The sequence below is a fragment of the Trachymyrmex cornetzi genome, unplaced genomic scaffold (genome assembly GCF_001594075.2).
Source record: "Trachymyrmex cornetzi isolate Tcor2-1 unplaced genomic scaffold, Tcor1.1 scaffold248, whole genome shotgun sequence".
NCBI classification, from domain to species: domain Eukaryota; kingdom Metazoa; phylum Arthropoda; class Insecta; order Hymenoptera; family Formicidae; genus Trachymyrmex; species Trachymyrmex cornetzi.
Genome location: NW_017297144.1, coordinates 2,279,079 through 2,299,926, shown reverse-complemented (window position 1 = coordinate 2,299,926; position 20,848 = coordinate 2,279,079). Strand labels below are relative to the sequence as shown.

The following is a 20,848-nucleotide window of genomic DNA, read 5'->3' as shown; positions in this document are numbered from 1 at the left end:
TAAAGAAATATGCTTCCACAATTTATTTACAAACTGTGTCAATATTACACCTTCTATGTTAATTTTTTACATAATATTTGTGTTACTTCTTAACATTCATTTCGTGTTAAATTAACACAAAGATTTATGTAATTTGTATGAAATGAGTTAAATTTAACACAAATTTTTAACTATGTTATAAAAAATATATTCGCGCGTGACATAAGTCTTCAATTAATTAAACCTATTATAAACGTATATTAAATCCTCGATGTCGATAAATGATGAAAAATTGATAAAATTGTTGATAGGAAAATAGGCCTCTTGTTTTTAAAAAAGCATTTTTGATATATTTGTTACTTCCTGAACATACTTACAAATATCTTTCATATATTTCCAGTTCAAATCGCGCCCGCGATCATAAAAGCCATCCCTTTCAAATAATAGTTTAAGAAACGCTATGGGCTGTTGGGTTCCATAAATATCCACGATTGGCATATTCATGTCGTCGATAAAGACTATTAATTTCTTTCCGGGCGGAGCTCCGAATACTTCTCTCGATCTTTTCTCTACTACCGATTCGATATTCCTCTGCACGTCCATTGAAGTGGTTCTCGAGGAAAAGTTTATTAAGAGTTGTTCCTATTTGTCACATATATATATATATATATAAATTGTTGATAAATATAAAATTTTCGTATCTTATTACATCGTTTTCTTTCATACGTGTATTACATTATATATTTTATTGGAAAATTATTTGAATAAAACACATAGTGTTTCAGAAGGATAGGTCAATATTTTGGAAGATGATGGTATTGATTATATTAACTAAAAAAGTTCATATAAATGTGTGTTCTATTCCGAACGGTTTTCAAAATTTCCAAGCAAAAATTTATATAAACTTTATATGAACAATTTTACTTAAAATAACAGACCATCATAATATTGACATTTTCTCTTGAGACACCCTGTATAAAAAACAATTACTAATTAAGTTAATTTCTTCAATATTGTTTTATTTACGTATTTTTCGGGATTCAAGTTCCTTAAAAACTCATGAATTATCGCCGTTTTCGACGTGCTAGTTTCTCCAACCAACAATACCGGTCTCTGCAGATTGTTCATGAGATTTATGAACCAGGTAGTACGCAAAGTATCAATTGTTTGCACTAAAATGTCCGAAAGGTTCTTCTGTCTGTCATGAACATACATCGGTACCAACCACTTCCATGCCATCCAAACCTTTTTTTTGATATCCAGTACGTAGTCGTAGATAGTTGGAAAAGATACGGGTATAAATTCTGAGCAAACATGCACATTCATTTTTTAACAAGCAAAAGAAAAGGTACATTAATTAGATCTTGTTAAATTTATTTAATTTCCGTATTAATTAATTTACTTATTTCTATTGAGCTTACTGGCGGTCGCTAGTTTAGCGGGTGTGTCTTGCACTAACATAAATCCACATATTTTCTTTATGTACTCATCAAATTTGGAGCGCGCCTCGTCTACAATAGATGCACCGAATGACCAATAGCACGCTTGAATGTACATTGCCTCCCAGAGCTCCTCTTTCGTCACCAACAAATTGTCCTCTTCATCGATTTCTGATTTTTGTTTTGCCAATTCATATTTTAATGTTGACAATAAACCATCAAATACGAAGCAAAATTGAGTTACCTTCGGAAACCATGCAAAAAATGTTATTAATAAAATACGATGCACAGTGAAAAACATTTTGTATTTGTATTAGAGGCCCTCTGTCTTCTTAATTAAAAAATTTATGAGTAAATAAACAAATAACATAAAAATAATATTTTTTTTAATGTGAATTCTAAGATAAATAAATATAAAATTAATTTAACATATTATCAATTTTAATTTTAAAGAAATATGATTACAAATTGTATCAATGTTTAATTAAGTAAAACAAATCCTATTTAGGCTAAAATGGATTTTAGTGCTTAAATAATATATTCTGTGTAAATTTATATACATATCCAATTCTGCAAACCGTGCTCCGAAATTTTTTTTCAATCTTGAATATAATGATGAACAGAACTAGAGTAATAATATCATATATTAAATTGACAAACAATTTAATAATATTGATGCTAATAAGCATTTTTAATAAATATCTTTTATTTACTTAAGCATTGAGATCCAAGCAGTGAAATACCGAATGTAAGATTCCTCTTACTTTATTAGATTTATTTTCTTCAGTCTAATTTCGTATTATAATTGTGTCAGTAATTAATTTTTACATCAATGATGCGCAATCTCTTTATTACGACTACAATCATAATTATCTACAAATCAATAGTCAATTTAGTAGTTACCATATTGAGTCCAGTTTGCGGTATAATTGTCCGAAGAGGTTCGACTGTTTGAAAGCTTAACGTTCCTTCGGTAATAAGCTTAAGTGAGCCGTGTACGTATTTCTCGCACATTCCTCGAAGAAAATCTTGATCGGCTTTGCTTTTGGTTTGTATCCACTTGTCCATATACGGCTGGTAGCCTAGACTTTTTGGGTCTACATAGACCATACCCGCTCTTGAAACCGTTGAAGGTGAAGCGTACTGCAAGTCGCCTACCTTTAGCACAAGGATCAATTTATTTTTTAACAAAGTGTCTAGATCTTCAGAATTATTAAAAATGTCTACATTTTTCTATAATTTATTAAAATGGACTTTGGTGGTACAGGATAAGAGACTTGTAGTGTCTCTTATCTCTTATTTTTTTTATTTTTGTACATGGCCGGAGCCACTACCGCGTCTCCTGATAACGTTATTATCCTTAATTCTTTTTTCATTGTAATTTGTTTCAAAACTATTATTAATTCATTATTAAATCGTAGTTATATTATATTTAGGGTATAATTTTTATACAAAAAGCGACACTAAAATTAGTTACAAACAATGCCTCCTATTGCCTTTATGCTCATATTTGTTTGAATGCCGTCTTATTCAAAGATCAAATTAATTTTTCTAAATTGTTCCTCAATTCAATAGTCGATATTATATTCACATTAAGTTACCTCAAAGAGCAGACTGCAATAATTCTGCAATTTGATCCTCTCTTGATTGGCCAGAGTCAATAGCTTGTTATCATCCATTACCGAGTTCATGTTTTCGATCCACAATGCATCAACATCTCCGTCGAGAAGTATGTATCTTCGTTCATCTTTGCTGGAATCCAGCGGTCGATTAATTTCTCGAAAGATACTACTCAGAAGACCATCCGTCCAATCTCGTGTTGTAGGTTCTAGCTTTCCATACAGCTCGATGACAGTGCAAGCCTTTAAAAATCATGATGATAAAGAATTTTAGAATAAAATTTAACAATGCTACTGTTATAATTAATTATTATTCACACCTTAGGGTTCAAAATGTGCAATTTTGTGGGTTTACCAAGATGCGTCTGTGCTCTGCAGAGCGTTTCGACGATCACTGTCTTACCACCGCCGGTGGGACCGATAATCATCGTAGAATGTCTAGTCATCATCATTTCGTATAACTGAATGACTTTATCAACCTAGGCCGAGTTATTATGTTTTTTATTATTTTTGTTAATTTAAAGTCTATAACTATAATAGCTAAATATATATGTATACATGGAAGGAACGATTTTGCTAAAGTATCAAAAAATTTAGCTAGACAGATCTAAAAAAATAATGTTGTTGACTATCCAAATTATTACATAAAACGTTAGCTTAATAAACGATATTGCAAAAAATTTTGACATTCTAGTTTGATTGTTTTACGTAATTATTTTTTCGTCTAACAAAATTATTTTCTATATCTAACTATAAATCTATATCTCTTATCAATTTCTAGCTAAATTTTTATCTCAACAAATTAAGTTTAGTATTAAATACTTTAGCAAAACCTTCTTCCATGCAATACGTTAAAAATCTGGAGAACACTATTTACTTGCTCAGGTAAAACAATATAGCCATATTCTTTTAATATCGCCTCAACCGCTTCATTAAAATCTGGATAGTGCATCCTGGGGCAATCCAAGTCAGGAAAGAGATCCTTGATCAGACCCAGGAAGAGCGGCACGTCGTCATATATAAACTTAGGTAAGTTCGTATCTCTGAGGGCTCTCATCAGCACGACGTTTTCAGGTAAATCATTGGAAGTTCTCTTCAACTGGCCGGCCATATTAAGCACAGATTTAAGGGACCTCAAGCCAAAATCATAGTGTGTTTGTTTGCTCAGCTGTTTGCTCGCCAGCTTATAGAGAACGGTCATCTTCTTCGCGAGCAACTTTGCCGTCAAAAAACCGGCGCTAAAAAGCTTAATCTGACAGATTAGCTCGTTATCCGGCACTATGCAGACTACTGGTCTAAAGAGGGCTTTAACAGACTCTGGTAACTCCGTGCGACCGGCGTATCCTGGATTCATGGTGATGAAGACTCCCACCTTCGAGTCCAATACGATATCTTGGTCCTCGAACTTTTGGAGAATATTTTGGTTATTATAGAATATAATATACATGTACTCAACAGAAACAGGAATTTATATTTAATAAAAATTTATTTATATTTATCATATATAAAATAATGGAGAAATTAATATGATCATATTTGATAAATATATATTTATTTAAAAAATCGAGAATAGTATAGATTTAAATTAGAATAAAATATAACTTTACTACAGAAAAGTAAAAATAGAATATCAGGCACGAACATATATTAATATTATAAAATACTCTTCTTTATATATATTAAAATTATTCTATTAATTCATAAAAAAATGTTAATATAATTGTGACTATAAATAACTCGTATTATTCCCGGCTCTTCGTGTTTTTTAGTTTAATAAAATATATACCCTGAATCTTTGAGCTTTAACTTGCAGTGCTGAGCGTATAGTTTGAAGCTGGGTCGAAATAACAGAGAGAACGGAACTGTCGATTCGATTAAATTCGTCGAAACAACCCCATGCTCCACACTGAGCGAGACCACTCAGAGTCTTTCCAATCGTGATATAGTCCATTCCTTCGCCGCAATTAGTTACGATACATAAGAGCCCTAGAGCTTTCGCTAAATCTTTGACTGTCTCAGTCTTTCCGGTTCCAGCAGGACCTTAGTGTTAAAAATTAAGAAAACGCAGTTTTATAAACTGTTACTTAAACCATTAAAAAATTAAAACTGGTAAATTAAAAGTATTTGCGCTGATATTTTCGAATTCCACGTAATGTTTCACTTTTTCCAATATATCTTTGTATTTATAATTACAGTATAATTTCTACAGTATAATTTGTTTTATCGTGGCTAGACTACATTTAATCGATTTAGTCGATGAGAAGCTGTTATCTTGAGACATTTGCAACTTTGTCATGTGTATCACGTACCCGCTGGTGCACCGCCTAAGTGCATTGACAGAGCTTGCGTAATAGTGAGATATATTCTGTCCGTCAGTGGCGTAATGACCAATCTGCCATTAAGACCCATATACTCGTAACCGTATTCGAAAGTGCCTGTGCATTGGTTCATCCATACATTGTCCAGATCATGAACCCAGTAAAATCTATATACGAAAATACTCCGCCGTAGATTACAATAATTGTAAAAATAATAGTACTTTTATATAAAACATATTTATTAATTTTTAATATTGTTATGACTATCAAAATTATATTATTTAATATAAAAAAATTAAAATTGTATTATTAAAAGATTTGTATTGTTTAAATTGTATTGTTGAAAGCTCGTATTGTTAAAACACTTGTACTGTTAAAATTCGGTAAAGGCTACATATTTTTACATATAAAAAAATTACCTTAATTGGCTTTCCCATTCGAATTCTGTAGGATCCGCAATACTGTCTCTAACAAAACCTTCGACAATGTCGCGAATATGCACGTCGATGGTCAAAACCATATCAATCTTCTTTCTATCATTATTTGTAAGCGAACCGGTACCCATCAATGTCACCACTTCATCCAGTTGAGTATTGAGTTGTTGTAAATACTACATACATAAAAAAGAAATACTTTTTTATATTTAATAACAAATGATAAAACATGACGCAAATTGTATTCACAATTTGCGAGCATTACTTCTTTCATAGCGCGTTTATTTCCCTGGGATATCTTATCGAAAACATTCTCGACTTCTGCGGTCCACCATATCTGATTGGCTACGAGAACCATCATTCCTTGAAATTCGAGTATCCACTGAGTTCTTGGTCTTCGCACCTACGTTTATAAAATAGTGAAAGTTATTATATACAATTTCGAAATAAAAGAATATTTTAATTTGTCAATTAGTTATTACTTTAAAGTGATATATTAAAGGTTAACAAAGAAAATATGAGATGTTTTAGAAAAATGTTTTTTTGAAGAGCAAATGAACAGAAGTAACGTCCGATAATTCAATATAAACCTTGCCGTAATTGTAGACCGCTTTCTTTGTTAAATATCGATTCGATCTTTTCATTTCTTCAAGAGCCAGCCCCATCCAGATTTCAATCTGATCTTCTGTGGACACGGGATTTCTGAAATCCATAACTTCTCTTTCGCAAGATACGAGAGCTGTAGCCATCTGTCTATCTGTGTCTGATACTATTATGAATTTATCGAGATTATCGAACATCTTTCCTACGTGTTCCTGAATTGCCGTAGGAGTACCACTGCCAAGAATGCTCAGCAGTTCATCGTCGCTAATGAAATTGAATCTTGGAAATATAATGCGTTTGTTGTACAAATATTCCGTCAAAGACTTTTGGCACTTCTCGAGGGCTGCTATCATAGTTTCAAACTCACTCTTTCGACCTAATATTTAACAAATAAGTAAATAATTATTTTTTTTATTTTTTCTAATTTATTTTATATTTTATGTATATTTCTTATATGTATATTTCTTATATATCTTTGAAATTTTCTTGGTGACAATTTTTTCTAAAATTCTTCATATATTTTTTCAAAACTTTTATATATACCTTATAATTAAAAAAAATTTTTTAACTTTTTATACGAATTGGAATAATCTGTTTAGAAATGTAAAAAAATCTAGATCTTTTCTAGAATTTTTTTATACATATTTGTGAATTCTGAAATATTCTAAAATTTCTCATTTTCCAATCTCTAGAATAAAGTCTGAAGGAATATATGGTATTTTTCAGAAATCTTCATATTTTATTTAAAATATGAAAATTCTTAAAAATATATTATACTAATTTTTTTTCAATTAGATTAACTTTAATAATAAGACAAGTTAATTCTCTTCAAATACCATAAATCAAGCAACATTCCAAAACATTGAGCCTCTTCGACGTGTCAGTCATGATTTTTCGGTAAGCTTGATCGATATCATCGAATCTTTTTGTTTCGTCCGGCAACTGAAAGCGAATATCGCCACCCACGAAAATACCCTCGAGATACAGCCACTTTCGCTGAAGATCCACCCACACTTCCAGAACTTCGGAGATCGTATGCATTGTGCGTTCCCATTTTTGTACGACATTGAGAAACGGCCCGATGAATTGCGAGGCTGCCATGCTGTGTACGGTCAACATGTTATCTTCGAGTACCAGATTCAATTCGTCAAGTGGCCCAAGAATAAAGCCGCGTTCTTCTATACCTGGAAAATGCAATCAACAATCATAGAATTATATATCTCTATTATAATTAGTTTAATGATAATTATTTTCAGATCTGTACCTAATTAAATTTTTAAATACTTCAGCAAAATCGTTCTTTCCATCAACTAATTTAATCAAATTCCAGTCTTATATACTCGCATACTTGTTTGTTCAATAATAATGATAAGTGCATGTTTTTCTAAATACCTTTATAATGTTTCACCACATTAAATTCCATGGATTTCCATACTTCTGCTAATTCTTTCATGCCTCTTTCTATCGCAAGTTCTTTCACAGCATACATTACAACATCTTGTGCAATATCTTGATACTTTCCCAGTTCCATAGCGAACATATTTTCTAAAGTAAATCTGGAACGATCCAATATTCAGGCTATCATATTTATGTACTTAAAGCGAACGTTGTGTGGCTTGAAGCTTACCCCTCTATGGTAAAAAATTTTTCTTGCGCCATGTTTATATCACTTAAAAAATGTCTATGTAACTAATTATACTTTTACGAAGTAAGTATTAAATTATATGCACTTGATTGAGTTTATATTGATCATTAACAATAAATTATGTCTCTTGCGATGATCTGTAAACAAACTCGTGTAATTGAAAAAAAAGTAGAAAATAATATGCAAGATACTTGTTAATTTAACTGAAAAATTATATACAGATTCGACATAACTATTATTCTAAAACATAAATTTACATCTCGCAACGTGAACGTTTGTTATGTACGCAAGTATTAAAAAATACAAATATGTTCGCACGTATGTATATTCTATATTTGCACATGGAAATAATGGTTTTGTCGAATTATTTAAAAATTTAGCCAGTTATAGGTCTGAAGATAATTTTATTGAACTATTAAATTATATAAGACGTTTAAATTGGTTCCTAGAATATCAAAATTTTTTTGCAATACTACTCATCATGCTTGAAATTTCTATGTATTTATTTTGATGTCCAACAATATTACTTTCAGATTTGCATTTAGCTAAATTTTTAGATACCTCAGCAAAAGTTTTTTTTTTTGTGAAAATATTGCACGTTAATACAATTGCACTATGCAAATAAAAATAATACAAATAATAAAATATTCAGACATAATAAAAGATAGATACAAAAATACAGTTATCATAAATACACAAGTCTAATAGTTATCCTTCTATATGCTCATATATTATTCTTTTCGCAACTAAAATCGTAATCTATCAAGTTATCTGTTTATTCGTACGTCTAATTAACACTCGCTAATTATTCGTCATCCGCACACCTGTCCGGGTCCATATCGAAATACTGTCCGGTTCTTTTCATCAACTCTTGCCAGTGTCTTTCGCGCATAGCTTCGTTTTTCAGCTCGATGAAGAGCGGCACCGAGTTCTTGAAGTTCTTCATGTTGGTCTCTAATGCGTGGCCAACATTCATACTTCTGATAGATTTCGGCAGCCGTCGAAACTCCCTTATGAAGTGTTCCATGCCCTCGATGAGTTGTTGCGGATTCAAATTCACCCACAGAGTCTTCGCCCAGACTTCTCGCGAGCTTCTCTGTTCCTTGTAGAGATCATACAACACTTCCATGCCCTCGTATTCCGTTTTGATCTTGAAGAGAGTTGAATAATCGGTAGACGGTAAGTTAAACAAGTTTTCTAACTTTATCAGATTCAGCCGCCTTTCCTCGTATTTATTAATCAGCTTGCCATATTCCTATATAATAGAATAAGAATAAAGAAATCTTTTAACTTCTGACTTTGTTCTTATCAAAGATGCGATTATTCAAAAAATTTAGAAAAGTTAATCAAAACTCGAAACGTATTTTAGAAAAATGTTTTTGAGAAGATATAATTAATATTTTTTATAAATAATTTTAACTTTTTATAAATATCTTTAATTTTTAGAAGAATGTTTTTAAAAAGATATAATCGTATTTATAATCATCTCTTTATAAAATTTTACGTACACCCATTTTTTTCAGTCCTAATTCCAGGTCGTCCCCGATACTTCCGGGACCAAATGTTTCAAAATTTTCAGCGAACATCGCGGTGTCAACCAAGAATTGCTGGATTTCTTCTTGAGTAAGCTCGGAAAATTTGTCGTTAGTGCTTTCTAAAGTCGTAGCTCTGTAGAGCGCTTCGAGATACAACGATTCCCAGTCTCGTTGCAATTCATGCGCCATCGCTTCGTCTGATGAAGAAAACACGATCCCATGAGTGCGCATAGTTTGAAAGCACTCCTGATAACAGAGAAATTGCACTTCGGCTTGTATCGCCGTATTTTTCACGTCCGTGATCGCATGCATGATTGACACAAAACGATCCAATCCCGTAACCACCAGCTCGATCTCGCCGCGAAAGGTATCGATTTGAGTTTTAAGTTGGCCCATAGCCAATACGGTATCAGACAGAAGATAATTCCCTAAAACCTGTTTCCATTCCTTCGCTTGACGCTCGATGCCTGATAAAAGCGGTTTCAAGTTGAGCCTTTGGAAAGAAAGGAGCGTAAATCGGAGTACAATAGAAATTAAAAAATAAAAAATTAATCCTTCGATATAATGAACTTTTATCATTATTCTTCTTGTTAACAACGTTACATTTTATATTTACCGTATACTGTTTATGTCAAAATACGGTGACATGTCTTCGAGTTCCTCCAGAATGCCTTCATAAAACGCAAACTTTTCATCGTATTGTAAAAGCGTAGGTTTCGTCGATGCAAATTTTTCACAAGCCAGATTTTTGTCAAATGACCACAAATTGCTGTATTTCTTCCATCTATATAGGTATCGCCAGCATTCAGCCGAGATTCTATACGCTGTGTCGTGAATCACTTTTACAAGTTCGTTAACTATCTGCAGTAATTTTAAATCTTAAATCACATTGCGTAATGCTAATAAATTTTTTAAACATTTTATTAAATTATCGTAAAATTTAACATAATAATCGGTGAACTCTTTAGTGAAAAGAATTCTCATAAAATTTTATAATATTTTTAAGAATTTGTCATATATTACTCAATAAAAAGTAGGAAACACTTTTAAAACGCTCAAAATTGTGCAATTTTTAGATCGTCGAAACTGTCAGTAAAAAATCATCACAGACAAAAAAAATAAAAAATGTATTTTAAAGCTTAAAACTTGTAACATGTTTTAGCTGTTTTTAAAAGATTTTCATTTTTACAATTTTGTATCTTTATAAAGATCACATTGTTATGTTTTTTAAAATTACTTACATTCAATAGTCTGTGCTTTGATAAAAATGTTTTTTAAAATTTTAATACTTTCATACAAAAAAAGAACAGAGTTTTACTTACAAAATGCTTTTTTAAAAATTTTTTTGCGATTTTTCTTGATCGAATTACGCGACTTTGAAGCTAAACCTGTATTTCTTATAATCAATAAAAATTCTGAAAAATGATATGAAGAATTCTAAGAAAAATTTTTGTCAGGGCTTTACTCAACTCGAATGCTCATCACGTCTTCGAAGAAGCTGAAAGTGACTAAATCCTGTGAGTGCTCCTTTCTTTGCGGTTTGCTCTGTAAGCAAGTTCCATTCATCCATCTGGAGAATTCTTTCAGCCTTTCGAGTAAATCTCGTACATCGTAGCAAATGGTACTAAAGATTTCGTTGGGCGATGGACGTAATATTACTTCGGATGTTATTAATAATGCATCTACTTGGAAGATTGGTTTAGTGTTGTTCAACATTTTGTTCAGAACTTCCATATTTCTGACCATACATCTAGAAAGTGGATCAAACAACGATTTTGTAAAATAAAAAATTTATTTTAATGTATTTATCATTTTTACTGTTAAAAGAGATATATACATTATAAAGGCAGCAAAGATTTTCTTTTCGTATTTTTCGTACAAGAGCTGCATGGCTGGACTTGTCCCAGTAGAAGTACCCAATACTAAACTTTCTAGTTTCACAAGCATTGGACTAATCGACTGATAAGTCTTTAACATCGACGATATCAGTTCAGATCGTCGATTTTTTATCTCCATAAAATAACTCTGAAGAGGGAATTAGATATATCGTATTTAACAATAAGACAATTCCATTTTGTTAAATAATGTTTACAATAAAAAAATGTTTACAATAAAATATCCATTATTCATAAAAATTAACATTTTTCTAAATATCTTATATATATATATATAAACTGAATTTACATTTTCAGATACGTTATTTTAATGTTAATTGTTTACTTACTCATAAAAATTGTATTATTTAATACTAATTGTAAAAAATGTTGAATATCACCCATACAACATAAAAGTTTGCAGCAACAATGTTGAAATGTTACTGCAATATTACCGGAATAAACTGAGCATATGGATAATTTAATAAAACCCGTAGAAATTTCAAAAATATTATCATAAAATGTTCAAATAACAAAATCACGTTATGTTAAATTAACACAAATATAAATATAAAATATCTGTGTAATTCTCAATTATATTATGAAAAAAAAAATTTATATGTTAGTATAATACCTTGCATGGCAAGAGATCCTCTGATTCAGCGACTTCCTTCTTCGTGGAAAACAGATGGTACGATTGCAATTCAGATTCTATTCGATTATCAAGCTCTTTCTTTATCTGATTGACTTGCTCGACAATAGAGTTTAAATTCTTCAGTATTCTGTGACAGGCGGCCGCATAGTCTGAGATGGTCAGAGAGTTCCAATTGAATCGCGTCACTCCAGGCTGAATGTTCTTCTCAACATCCTGTAGAGTCTGCTTTAGCAATTGTATGTCCGCTCTGTCCAGCATATCTAGGATATTATTGTACTGTTCGATCATTTTCGTGGTGACGTCGATATCCGCTCGTAGTCGATTCTTCTGAATACCAACATCTCTGATAGTCGCAGGCAGTTCGAAACCCAACTGCTCCATTAGTTCTGCCTCTCTAATGACTTCGAATACCTCCCAATCGAAGTTGATCTGAAAGCGTAACTGACACTCTATCAAAATGGCGCCACTCATAAATTCTGGCCAAGTAATCTTCGCGCGAACGAAGTCGTGTTTATCGAAGGACACAGATGAAGTTTTACCGTCCTTCGAGGATCCTCTGGCATCGATCTTCACTTCCGGAAGTGCTTGCTCCATTCTAGAGCCCGCGGCACTTATGATCTCTGCGCTAACCTTCGATATCACACCATCTATCTTCACTACGGATTCATATGGAGATAGGATAGAACTCATATCCTTGACCTTCATTTTCGACACTACATGAGTCAGATTTTTCATGGCTCGCTCTTCGTCCGGGAAGGTTAAAGTGGCTGGATGATCCCGTTCAACCCGTACTATCCTCAGCACGCTCTTTTTCAAGGTAGTAGTCACCATCAGCAGTGCCTTATCTAGCCATGCGTTAAACGTCATCCCTTCGAAATTCTTCAGCTGCTTCGCAAGATCGAAATACTGGCTGAACGCAAGCAGTTTCAGCTCACTGTGCTTCAGTTCGTGTACTTTCTGGAAAATTAAAACCGGTCTGCGTAGTCTGTGGAACAACTGCTTCACCCAAAAGATCGCTCCCGCCATCGGCGGATGATACGTCAACAACGGTGGATGCCATTTGCCACGATGATATATGTTCTCTACGACGTTAATCTCTTTACTAAACTGTTGCATAATGATATTAAACTTCCGGAACAACTGTTGTTGAATAGCGGCACGGGTCTTCATATTTTTTAACTTGAGCAACATCTCCAGTGAATTCTCGGCACTGATTAACACCATGAAACATTCGTCGATGTAGAATTTGGCCTGATCTTCCAAAAACGTCACTTGCTCGTAAAACCACGCGGTCAACGCTTCCCAATTCTCCTTGTTGAATACATTGAAGATGTCAAAATCAGCTTCTTCGATCGGCACTACTAGTGCGTCCACTCGTTTCACCACAGCGTCAATCTGCGCCGGATCATTTATGATAGACTTCAAATCGGGCCCAAAGATATTATAGAAGTCTTGTAGGACACCGGCGATCTTGTGGAGGTCGCTGCACACCTCGGCGATGTACTCAGTATCCTGAAAGAGACGCTTCTGATCAAATTCCCAGCGAGCTCCCTTTCCCGACAGTTCGATGTCCAATCTGGTCTTCAAGTACAATCGCTTCCATTGTTTCAGCATCTCGCTAGCCATACTCGTTTTTTCCAGAATCTTTTCCAGAGGTTTTTTAAATAGTCGAACGATCGATAAATTCTGTTTGACATTTTCGCAGAGCTGCCACGATATCCGGTCCATTAATAGCATCATTCTTTCTTCACGGCAATAATAACTTGATAATACCCATAACATTTGCAATCCTTCCATCAACGAGGGGATGCACTCCGATATAGATTCAAACGAATCCGATTCGGTAATCAACTACGATGTTAATAAATAATGGAACAGTATTATTAAAATATTTGCACAAATTCTATATTTTTTAATTAGTTTAGAATTGACCTAGCAAAAATAGATTTAGCGCATGTTACAACTGTTTTATCTTTAATATTTAGAAAATTCATTTAGGAAATTCAAAAATTTTATCGATAAATCTTTGAATTCCCAAATAGCATACAACATTCTCTAGAAAAATTCTTATAAAATATAAATATTCTCAATTTTGAAATATTTCAATAAAATATTCTATAAATATACTGAATATTCTATTAAAAAAAATTTGTATTTATAATAAAAAGAACATTCATAGAATGTTCCTCAAAATTTTGTGAAGTTAGATAATCGCATATGCAATATACTAAACTCTCTAATAATACAAGACGTGCTCAGGACGATCCTGAATACATCTAGAATATGTTTTGAATATCCTAGGACATGTGTGGGATGTTTTTTTTTAGGTCTAAATTAAATAATTAAAATCTTTACCTTAAAATATCTTAACAGCGTTTGAATAAACTTATTGTTGTCCCTAGCTTCAACATAATGCTTCCAGAGTTCGGTTTGGAAGTAGTGAAAGTTGGAGGCGATCGGCGAGACTGCTTGTTCCAGAAGAGCAAGGATCCTCTTAACAATGGGCATTTTTAACTGTTCAACCAACATCGTTAATCCAGTTTCGCAGTCCTGCCAATATTGATGCACCGCTATTGGTCCCTTTCCCTGAAGTACCTTGTTCTCGTATGACTCCATTATCTAAACGATAATAAAATAAGCTGTTTTAATACGTGCTATTACTTATTAGTAAGATCTAATGTTTATTTGTTTACAAACAAATTATTTTAATTATTACGACATATGGATATACTAATCCAAAACGGTAGATAAATTAGACAAAAGTATACAAAAAAGAAATACGAAAGAGATACTAAATTATTTACCTTCTGGATATGTTTCTCCCATGATATAATTACTTCTTCCATTTGTTTAACAATATCCTTATTCTTCACTAACATATCATCTGTTATCGCAGGATCGTTTAGTTCTGAAATCTTCGGCATTGTCAGCAAAATATCGCCTTCGATATGTTCTAACGTCCTATGTTACCAAAATAAAAATCACAAAGCTATCAATATAAAAGGAGAAAATCTAGTAATAAAAAAGATCTATCAGTCTTTGATATAAAAAATAGAGCTAACCATTCCGTTTTCTCAATTAAATTATCAAGATAATCTAAAATGTCTCTTTTGAGCTGTTCAATCACTGGCTGTTTCTTTATTTCCTTCGAATGAACTGATTTGCTGGACTTAGATTCCGAAATGGACTGTTCGGATTTTCCATCAAATCCTTTCAAACTTGACTTTTGCTTCCTACTCTTTAAAACCTCGTCTTGTAAGGTTGCCATAGAGATTGTGGTGCTCCCTTCATCTGCCTTTCTGTTTGCGTCTAAATCCTGGCGGGATACTATATTTGACGCTGTCACGAAATGGGATGGTCTTCTCAACATTGATTTCTTTAATCAACGACAAAAATCTTGAAATCATTTACCATTAATAGCATTTTAATTTTCATTATTGATTTGAATATGTGTGATATACAAGAGAGAAAAGAAGCAACTCTATTTGTGTTAAAACAATTTAAAATATTATAGAAAATATTGTGCTAAATTACAGTTGAGGATTCTTTATTATTTTAAAATAAATAATATTTCATGTAAGGTAACCGAATTATCCCTTTATGATGTACTTAAATTTTGCGATTTTTTCCTAATTTTTTTGCTGAGTCCAAAATCGAAAATTGATGGTCAGATTTAAAAAAAAAACATTTCTCTGAATATTAAAAGAAATATAAGACGTTTTTAATATTTATATAAGTTCAGTGAAAATTTTAAGAAAAAATAATCAAGTTTCCAATTCCGCATTATTTGAAATTGTCTAAGTAAATAGTTAATAACATAGTACTGATTTTCTAGCTAACTCTTAAACTTTGATTATAAACTTTAGATTCTCCTTCATAGAGATTACTATCCTGATATTGAAATTCGATATTTTCGGGTTACACATTTAAACAGAGATTCCAAGAACCAAGAACTTCCTAAAACCGAGTATCACGATAATCAGATTACTTTTTTGAAATTTAAATTTAAGAATTCTGAGACCAGAATCAAATTTAGCGACTCCGAAAAACTTTAGAAAGCATTATTTTCCATTAGGAAGGTTCTGTCCTCAAAGAGTTAAAACTCTCGCTAGCATAAATATTACTTTCTTGACACTTACCGCTTCTACATCTATGTTCTTCCGTTTTCCATCGTTTTTCGTTTGCTCGCGAATATCCGGCGCTCTGAATTGATTTTCCACCAATGGTTTAAATACCTAGCGTTTTTTAAATATATTATTTAATTATTTTGACCTTAAATATTTTAATATATTGCAATGTATTTTTCCTAAAATTATAACATTAAAATATCAACAAATTTTCATAATATTATGTAAGTACTAAAGCATTTTCTTCTTTCTATATAATATACTTTTATCTCTCCATATAATGAAGTATTAAAATGGAATAGAATGCCTTTTCCATGTATTGTGACGTGACGTTTTTCGTTGACACGTTGCATCTGCGATAGCACATGGCCAGAATTTTGTATCCGTTACGACCGTTTTTCCAATGTACAGCTGAGATGGCAAATACATGTTTGTTATTCTTCTTATTATTAATTCGTGTGTGATTCTTACAGTCTTCTCACTCTCGTCTTTCGACTTTTCCCCGCTCTGAGTGAACCAATCCCTCTGCCAATTTCGTGGCTGAGCAGATGGATTTCGTCCGTTTCGCAATAGAGAATTGTCGAGAATAATTGCTGAAATTAAGTAAAGTACGGAAGAGTGGCACGCTCACTCGTGCCTGGCGCCTAATTAGAATTCCAAAGAATGTTGCGATAAGTTGAGATAAATGACAACTGATAATTTGAGAATCGAGGTAATATTGCGAGCTGCCGAATAAAAGTTGGACAAACACGCGACAAAGTTGTGCCGTCACTTGCGAGTATTTACGGTCACAGTACATGGAAGCTATTTTCAAATTGCTATATCTTGAAAATTAAACACTATACCAAAATAAAATAAAGTGCTTACGTTGACTAGTATTCTATTCAAAGAGGACAAGAATTTCCTGTCAAGCGAGCCGACCACCACATAATTCGTGATCTCATTAAGGCACTCTTCATAAGTATCGAAGGAAGGTATACTCTCGTCGCTGGTGCGCATAAAATAGAAGAACGTGATGTCCTGCAGGTCGGTTCTACTATCATCTATTTGGCCGCATATCATGTGAAGCACTGGTACCTGACGGACTTTCTCTACCATTTTCTGTAATTGTCGTAAATCAAAATTTGATCGGTCACTCAATACCGGTACCAATACGCTTTAACTGCGGTTTAAATCGATTACTACATTGTTTCGTAAAACTAGATAAAAGAAGAAAGAGATAACGAATTAGTTAAGTTAAAGGATTAATTACCAATATTGAAATCAAAGCTAAAGTTAACAATCGCTCGTTATTGGATCTTTCTTTTCTTACAAAAATTTGATTTTATGGTAGTATTTAACGATACTAATATTAGCATTATTATTATGACGATCAATTTAATTTGTGATATTATTATTTTAGCTTCAGTTTGTAATTGCGTTTTATAATAAATCCGACAGTAATCGGAGCGCAGTTTATATTACTAAAAGAAGTATTTAAAATTTATATATGTGGATATTAATAAACACCAAGATTTAGCCTTAACCATATTATCCCATCTTTATTAATTAGTTTGATTTTCTGTCATGTCATAGAATTAATTATTTAAAACAATGTCATTTAATAATAAATGATATTAATATAAAAACATAGTAATTTGTTATTTAAAGAATTACCTTAGTCAAAACGTATTTGTCCTCTTCTCCAGGCGGTGGTGCAATAACAGAACTACCTAAAGAAATTAATTAATTATTATGTGCTGTTATATATAGAGTGGAGTATTTAAAGCGTTGTATAAGTTATTATCTCTGAAAGTATGAATTAAATAAAAAATATGCTTATATAAAAGTTGTATGGCCTTATAAGGCACAAATAATAAATAGTAAAATCAATTTTTGGAAGAATAGATTTTTTATAGCCACATAAAGATTTTTTTTTATGTAATTGTATAATTTCTTTCATATAATATGATTCTTCTAATTATTCTGGATATAAAAGTATTAAGATCCAGATATCGAAAAATATATTAAGGTATAACATTTATAAAAAATTTTTATTTTAAAACTGAAAGTGAAAAGAAAAGAAGTAAACACTTAAACTTCTTAATATAAAAATAAAGTAAGCAATACATTATTGCTTATTGTAGTGTTATTATTACTATATAAAGAAATAACATTATGGAAATGATAGGCTACTAAAGTCAAGTAAAATCGTTTCCAAATAACTATGGTAATTGAGCGATCTTCATATCACATCCAAAGTACCAGTTCTCGTCTTAAATGATATATAGGTTTTTTTATTCTTAGTTTTCCTATGAATTACAGACAAGGTAGGATAACATAAAACAAAGGTTCAAGTACTGGAAACGAATATAAGCTAGGTAGCTTACAAATAATGCATAAAGTAGGTTTTAAGCTAGATTAAACAGGAACTATAAAACTAAATAAAATATGTATAATTTGTTATGTAATATGGAAAATAAATCTATTTATAGTTAAAAAAAAAAGTTCTTGTCTGATCACTGAGGTCAAGCAAAGTTGAGCATGGTTGGTACTTGGATGGGTGACCACGTGGGAGAACATCGTACGATGTTATTTTTTTAATTTTTTGCCCAGTTGGGAAGAGATCGTATGACAAGATACTCTATTAAGGATTATATGTGTGACAGTTGATTTTTTTAAATAACTAATACTTTATATGCAAAATAATTAGAGGAATCATATTATGTAAAAAAATCATACAATTCCATTTTTAAAAAATGGTTATTACTTTTATATAATCATGGTAATTTTTTTTCTAAAATTGATTTTATTATTATTTATATGGCTCCATCAGGCCATACAACTTTTATCTAAACGTATTTTTGATTTAACGCATACTTTCAACAATAGTTTGTAACACTTTAAATGCTTAATCTTGTATATATTCAAAACCAATAAAATCCAATGGAACCAAAACCAATGGAACTGACCAGTAGAAGCGCTTTTTAAATCTCCCTTTTTTCTAGGATAAATAGGAAAATCGCTACTGCCATTCTGCTCTCCGTCATCTTCTTCCTCTTCTTCCTCTTCGCTGGATTCTGGCATACTGGATGTATGCAACGTGCTAGTGCTCATTGTCGTACGACTAGCAACTGAACTGATATCCGTTTTATTGACTTTAGCTTTACCTCTCTTACCCTTCTTTCTTTTATCTTTTTTCTCGTCATCGCGTTTCTCCACTTTTCCTAATATTATTTAAAAATGTTATGCGCACGATTATTACTTTTTACCTAATTGTAAGAAGTTTATAAAACATATCGTGAAAAATATACCTATTAATTTTAAAATTATTTATATCTTAAAAATTTTATACTTTTATATAAAATTACTTTGTATTTTAAAATTTATATGAAAGTAAAAAAAGTGGGATAAAAATTATATTTCTAAACAAGAAAAAACAATACAATAAGATACTTCGTGCTTTCATTATGCGAGTTGCACAAGATGCATTTATGCATAAAACAATTTATAATTTTTATATAAAATTCGCTTACTTATTATTGAGCACAATAATACAAACCACTTTATTGCTTATTAATTTATTGCTAAGTGTTTATAGTATTATTTACGTTAATGTAATATTTAAACTTCTTTAGCTAGGAAATATAGTATGCAAAATATGATTTTTTATATATGTGCAATTTTAGAATCATGAAATCTATTACCAAAAGAATATTTGACAATTTTTTAATTTTCCCTCTCTTTATAAAATATATTTTATCTTACTTTCTTCCCATACTGGAACCTCCTCTTGAAATACTTCACTAATGTAAGTTTTATAGAAGAAAATCAACTTCTTTTCTAGATCTGTCACTCCATACAAGTCTAATATGAGAAAGTTGAGCAGCTTGTCCTCAAAATATCGATTATTTGCCTAATATTAAACAGATATTAATTTTAATTAATATTGAATTATGTATCAAGAAAGATTACACAGTGATTCAAGTAATTACGTTAATTAGTTTGTCGAAAAGATGTTCCTGATCCATCAGCCCAAGAAACTTTAAAACTCGATCTCGAATCCACTTTATTCTGTTTTTGTAAAATAACACTATTTAATAAATGCAAGAACTAATACAAATTCCAAATAATAATATAGATAATATTATATTATTTATAGATAATACAAAGATTGTATTAACTATACATACCGATAATCCATGTATGAAATAGATAATCTATCATCTTTGTCCCTTAAACTTTTTTGTTTGTCTTCTTCCTTCTTTTCATCTTTCTCATAAACATTTTTCTCCATATTTATGTATATATCATCGAAAAATGCTATTTCAAATCTTCTACATTAATTAACATAAATTTTTATTTGATTAATTCTTTTCAATTGATTAATTTTTTAGAAATAAATTAAATCGAAATGCTTAATAACCTTTTATCCCTTATTCAGGAATAATAATATTATACTTCACACGATTTATTTCTTCCATGTTTTATTCAAACAATATTTTATTTCATTTCCCTAAAACTTGAAAAGATTGTCACGGTTTTATTTACAATTGCTGATTGGAGAAATCGTTACTGTAAATAATTGTTCTTCAGTTCTCCACTAGATTGAATTGCCTTTGAAGAATGACGAATACTGCG

The 20,848-nt window shown here is 31.5% G+C and overlaps 1 protein-coding gene across 1 annotated transcript in view; it reads right to left on the bottom strand.

Annotated features, from left to right (window-relative positions):
* Dhc98D (Dynein heavy chain at 89D) overlaps positions 1-20,504 on the bottom strand; it is a 33,040-nt gene extending 12,536 nt beyond the window's left edge. Inside the window, exons 1-30 of the mRNA XM_018507786.1 lie at positions 20,401-20,504; positions 20,203-20,281; positions 19,976-20,123; positions 19,180-19,434; positions 17,885-17,940; positions 17,096-17,329; positions 16,241-16,336; positions 15,164-15,477; positions 14,906-15,062; positions 14,457-14,720; positions 12,081-13,952; positions 11,410-11,597; positions 11,043-11,322; positions 10,189-10,433; positions 9,546-10,065; positions 8,862-9,292; positions 7,785-7,948; positions 7,229-7,576; positions 6,380-6,768; positions 6,055-6,192; positions 5,775-5,965; positions 5,359-5,522; positions 4,824-5,077; positions 3,915-4,442; positions 3,358-3,516; positions 3,020-3,280; positions 2,322-2,576; positions 1,401-1,662; positions 1,006-1,283; positions 357-621 (exon numbers count right to left, since the gene is read on the bottom strand). Coding sequence (XP_018363288.1) covers positions 357-621; positions 1,006-1,283; positions 1,401-1,662; positions 2,322-2,576; positions 3,020-3,280; positions 3,358-3,516; positions 3,915-4,442; positions 4,824-5,077; positions 5,359-5,522; positions 5,775-5,965; positions 6,055-6,192; positions 6,380-6,768; positions 7,229-7,576; positions 7,785-7,948; positions 8,862-9,292; positions 9,546-10,065; positions 10,189-10,433; positions 11,043-11,322; positions 11,410-11,597; positions 12,081-13,952; positions 14,457-14,720; positions 14,906-15,062; positions 15,164-15,477; positions 16,241-16,336; positions 17,096-17,329; positions 17,885-17,940; positions 19,180-19,434; positions 19,976-20,123; positions 20,203-20,281; positions 20,401-20,504 — 8,899 coding nt within the window. The remainder of the gene's footprint in view (positions 1-356; positions 622-1,005; positions 1,284-1,400; positions 1,663-2,321; positions 2,577-3,019; positions 3,281-3,357; positions 3,517-3,914; positions 4,443-4,823; positions 5,078-5,358; positions 5,523-5,774; positions 5,966-6,054; positions 6,193-6,379; positions 6,769-7,228; positions 7,577-7,784; positions 7,949-8,861; positions 9,293-9,545; positions 10,066-10,188; positions 10,434-11,042; positions 11,323-11,409; positions 11,598-12,080; positions 13,953-14,456; positions 14,721-14,905; positions 15,063-15,163; positions 15,478-16,240; positions 16,337-17,095; positions 17,330-17,884; positions 17,941-19,179; positions 19,435-19,975; positions 20,124-20,202; positions 20,282-20,400) is intronic.
* Between the last annotated feature and the right edge of the window lie 344 nt (positions 20,505-20,848).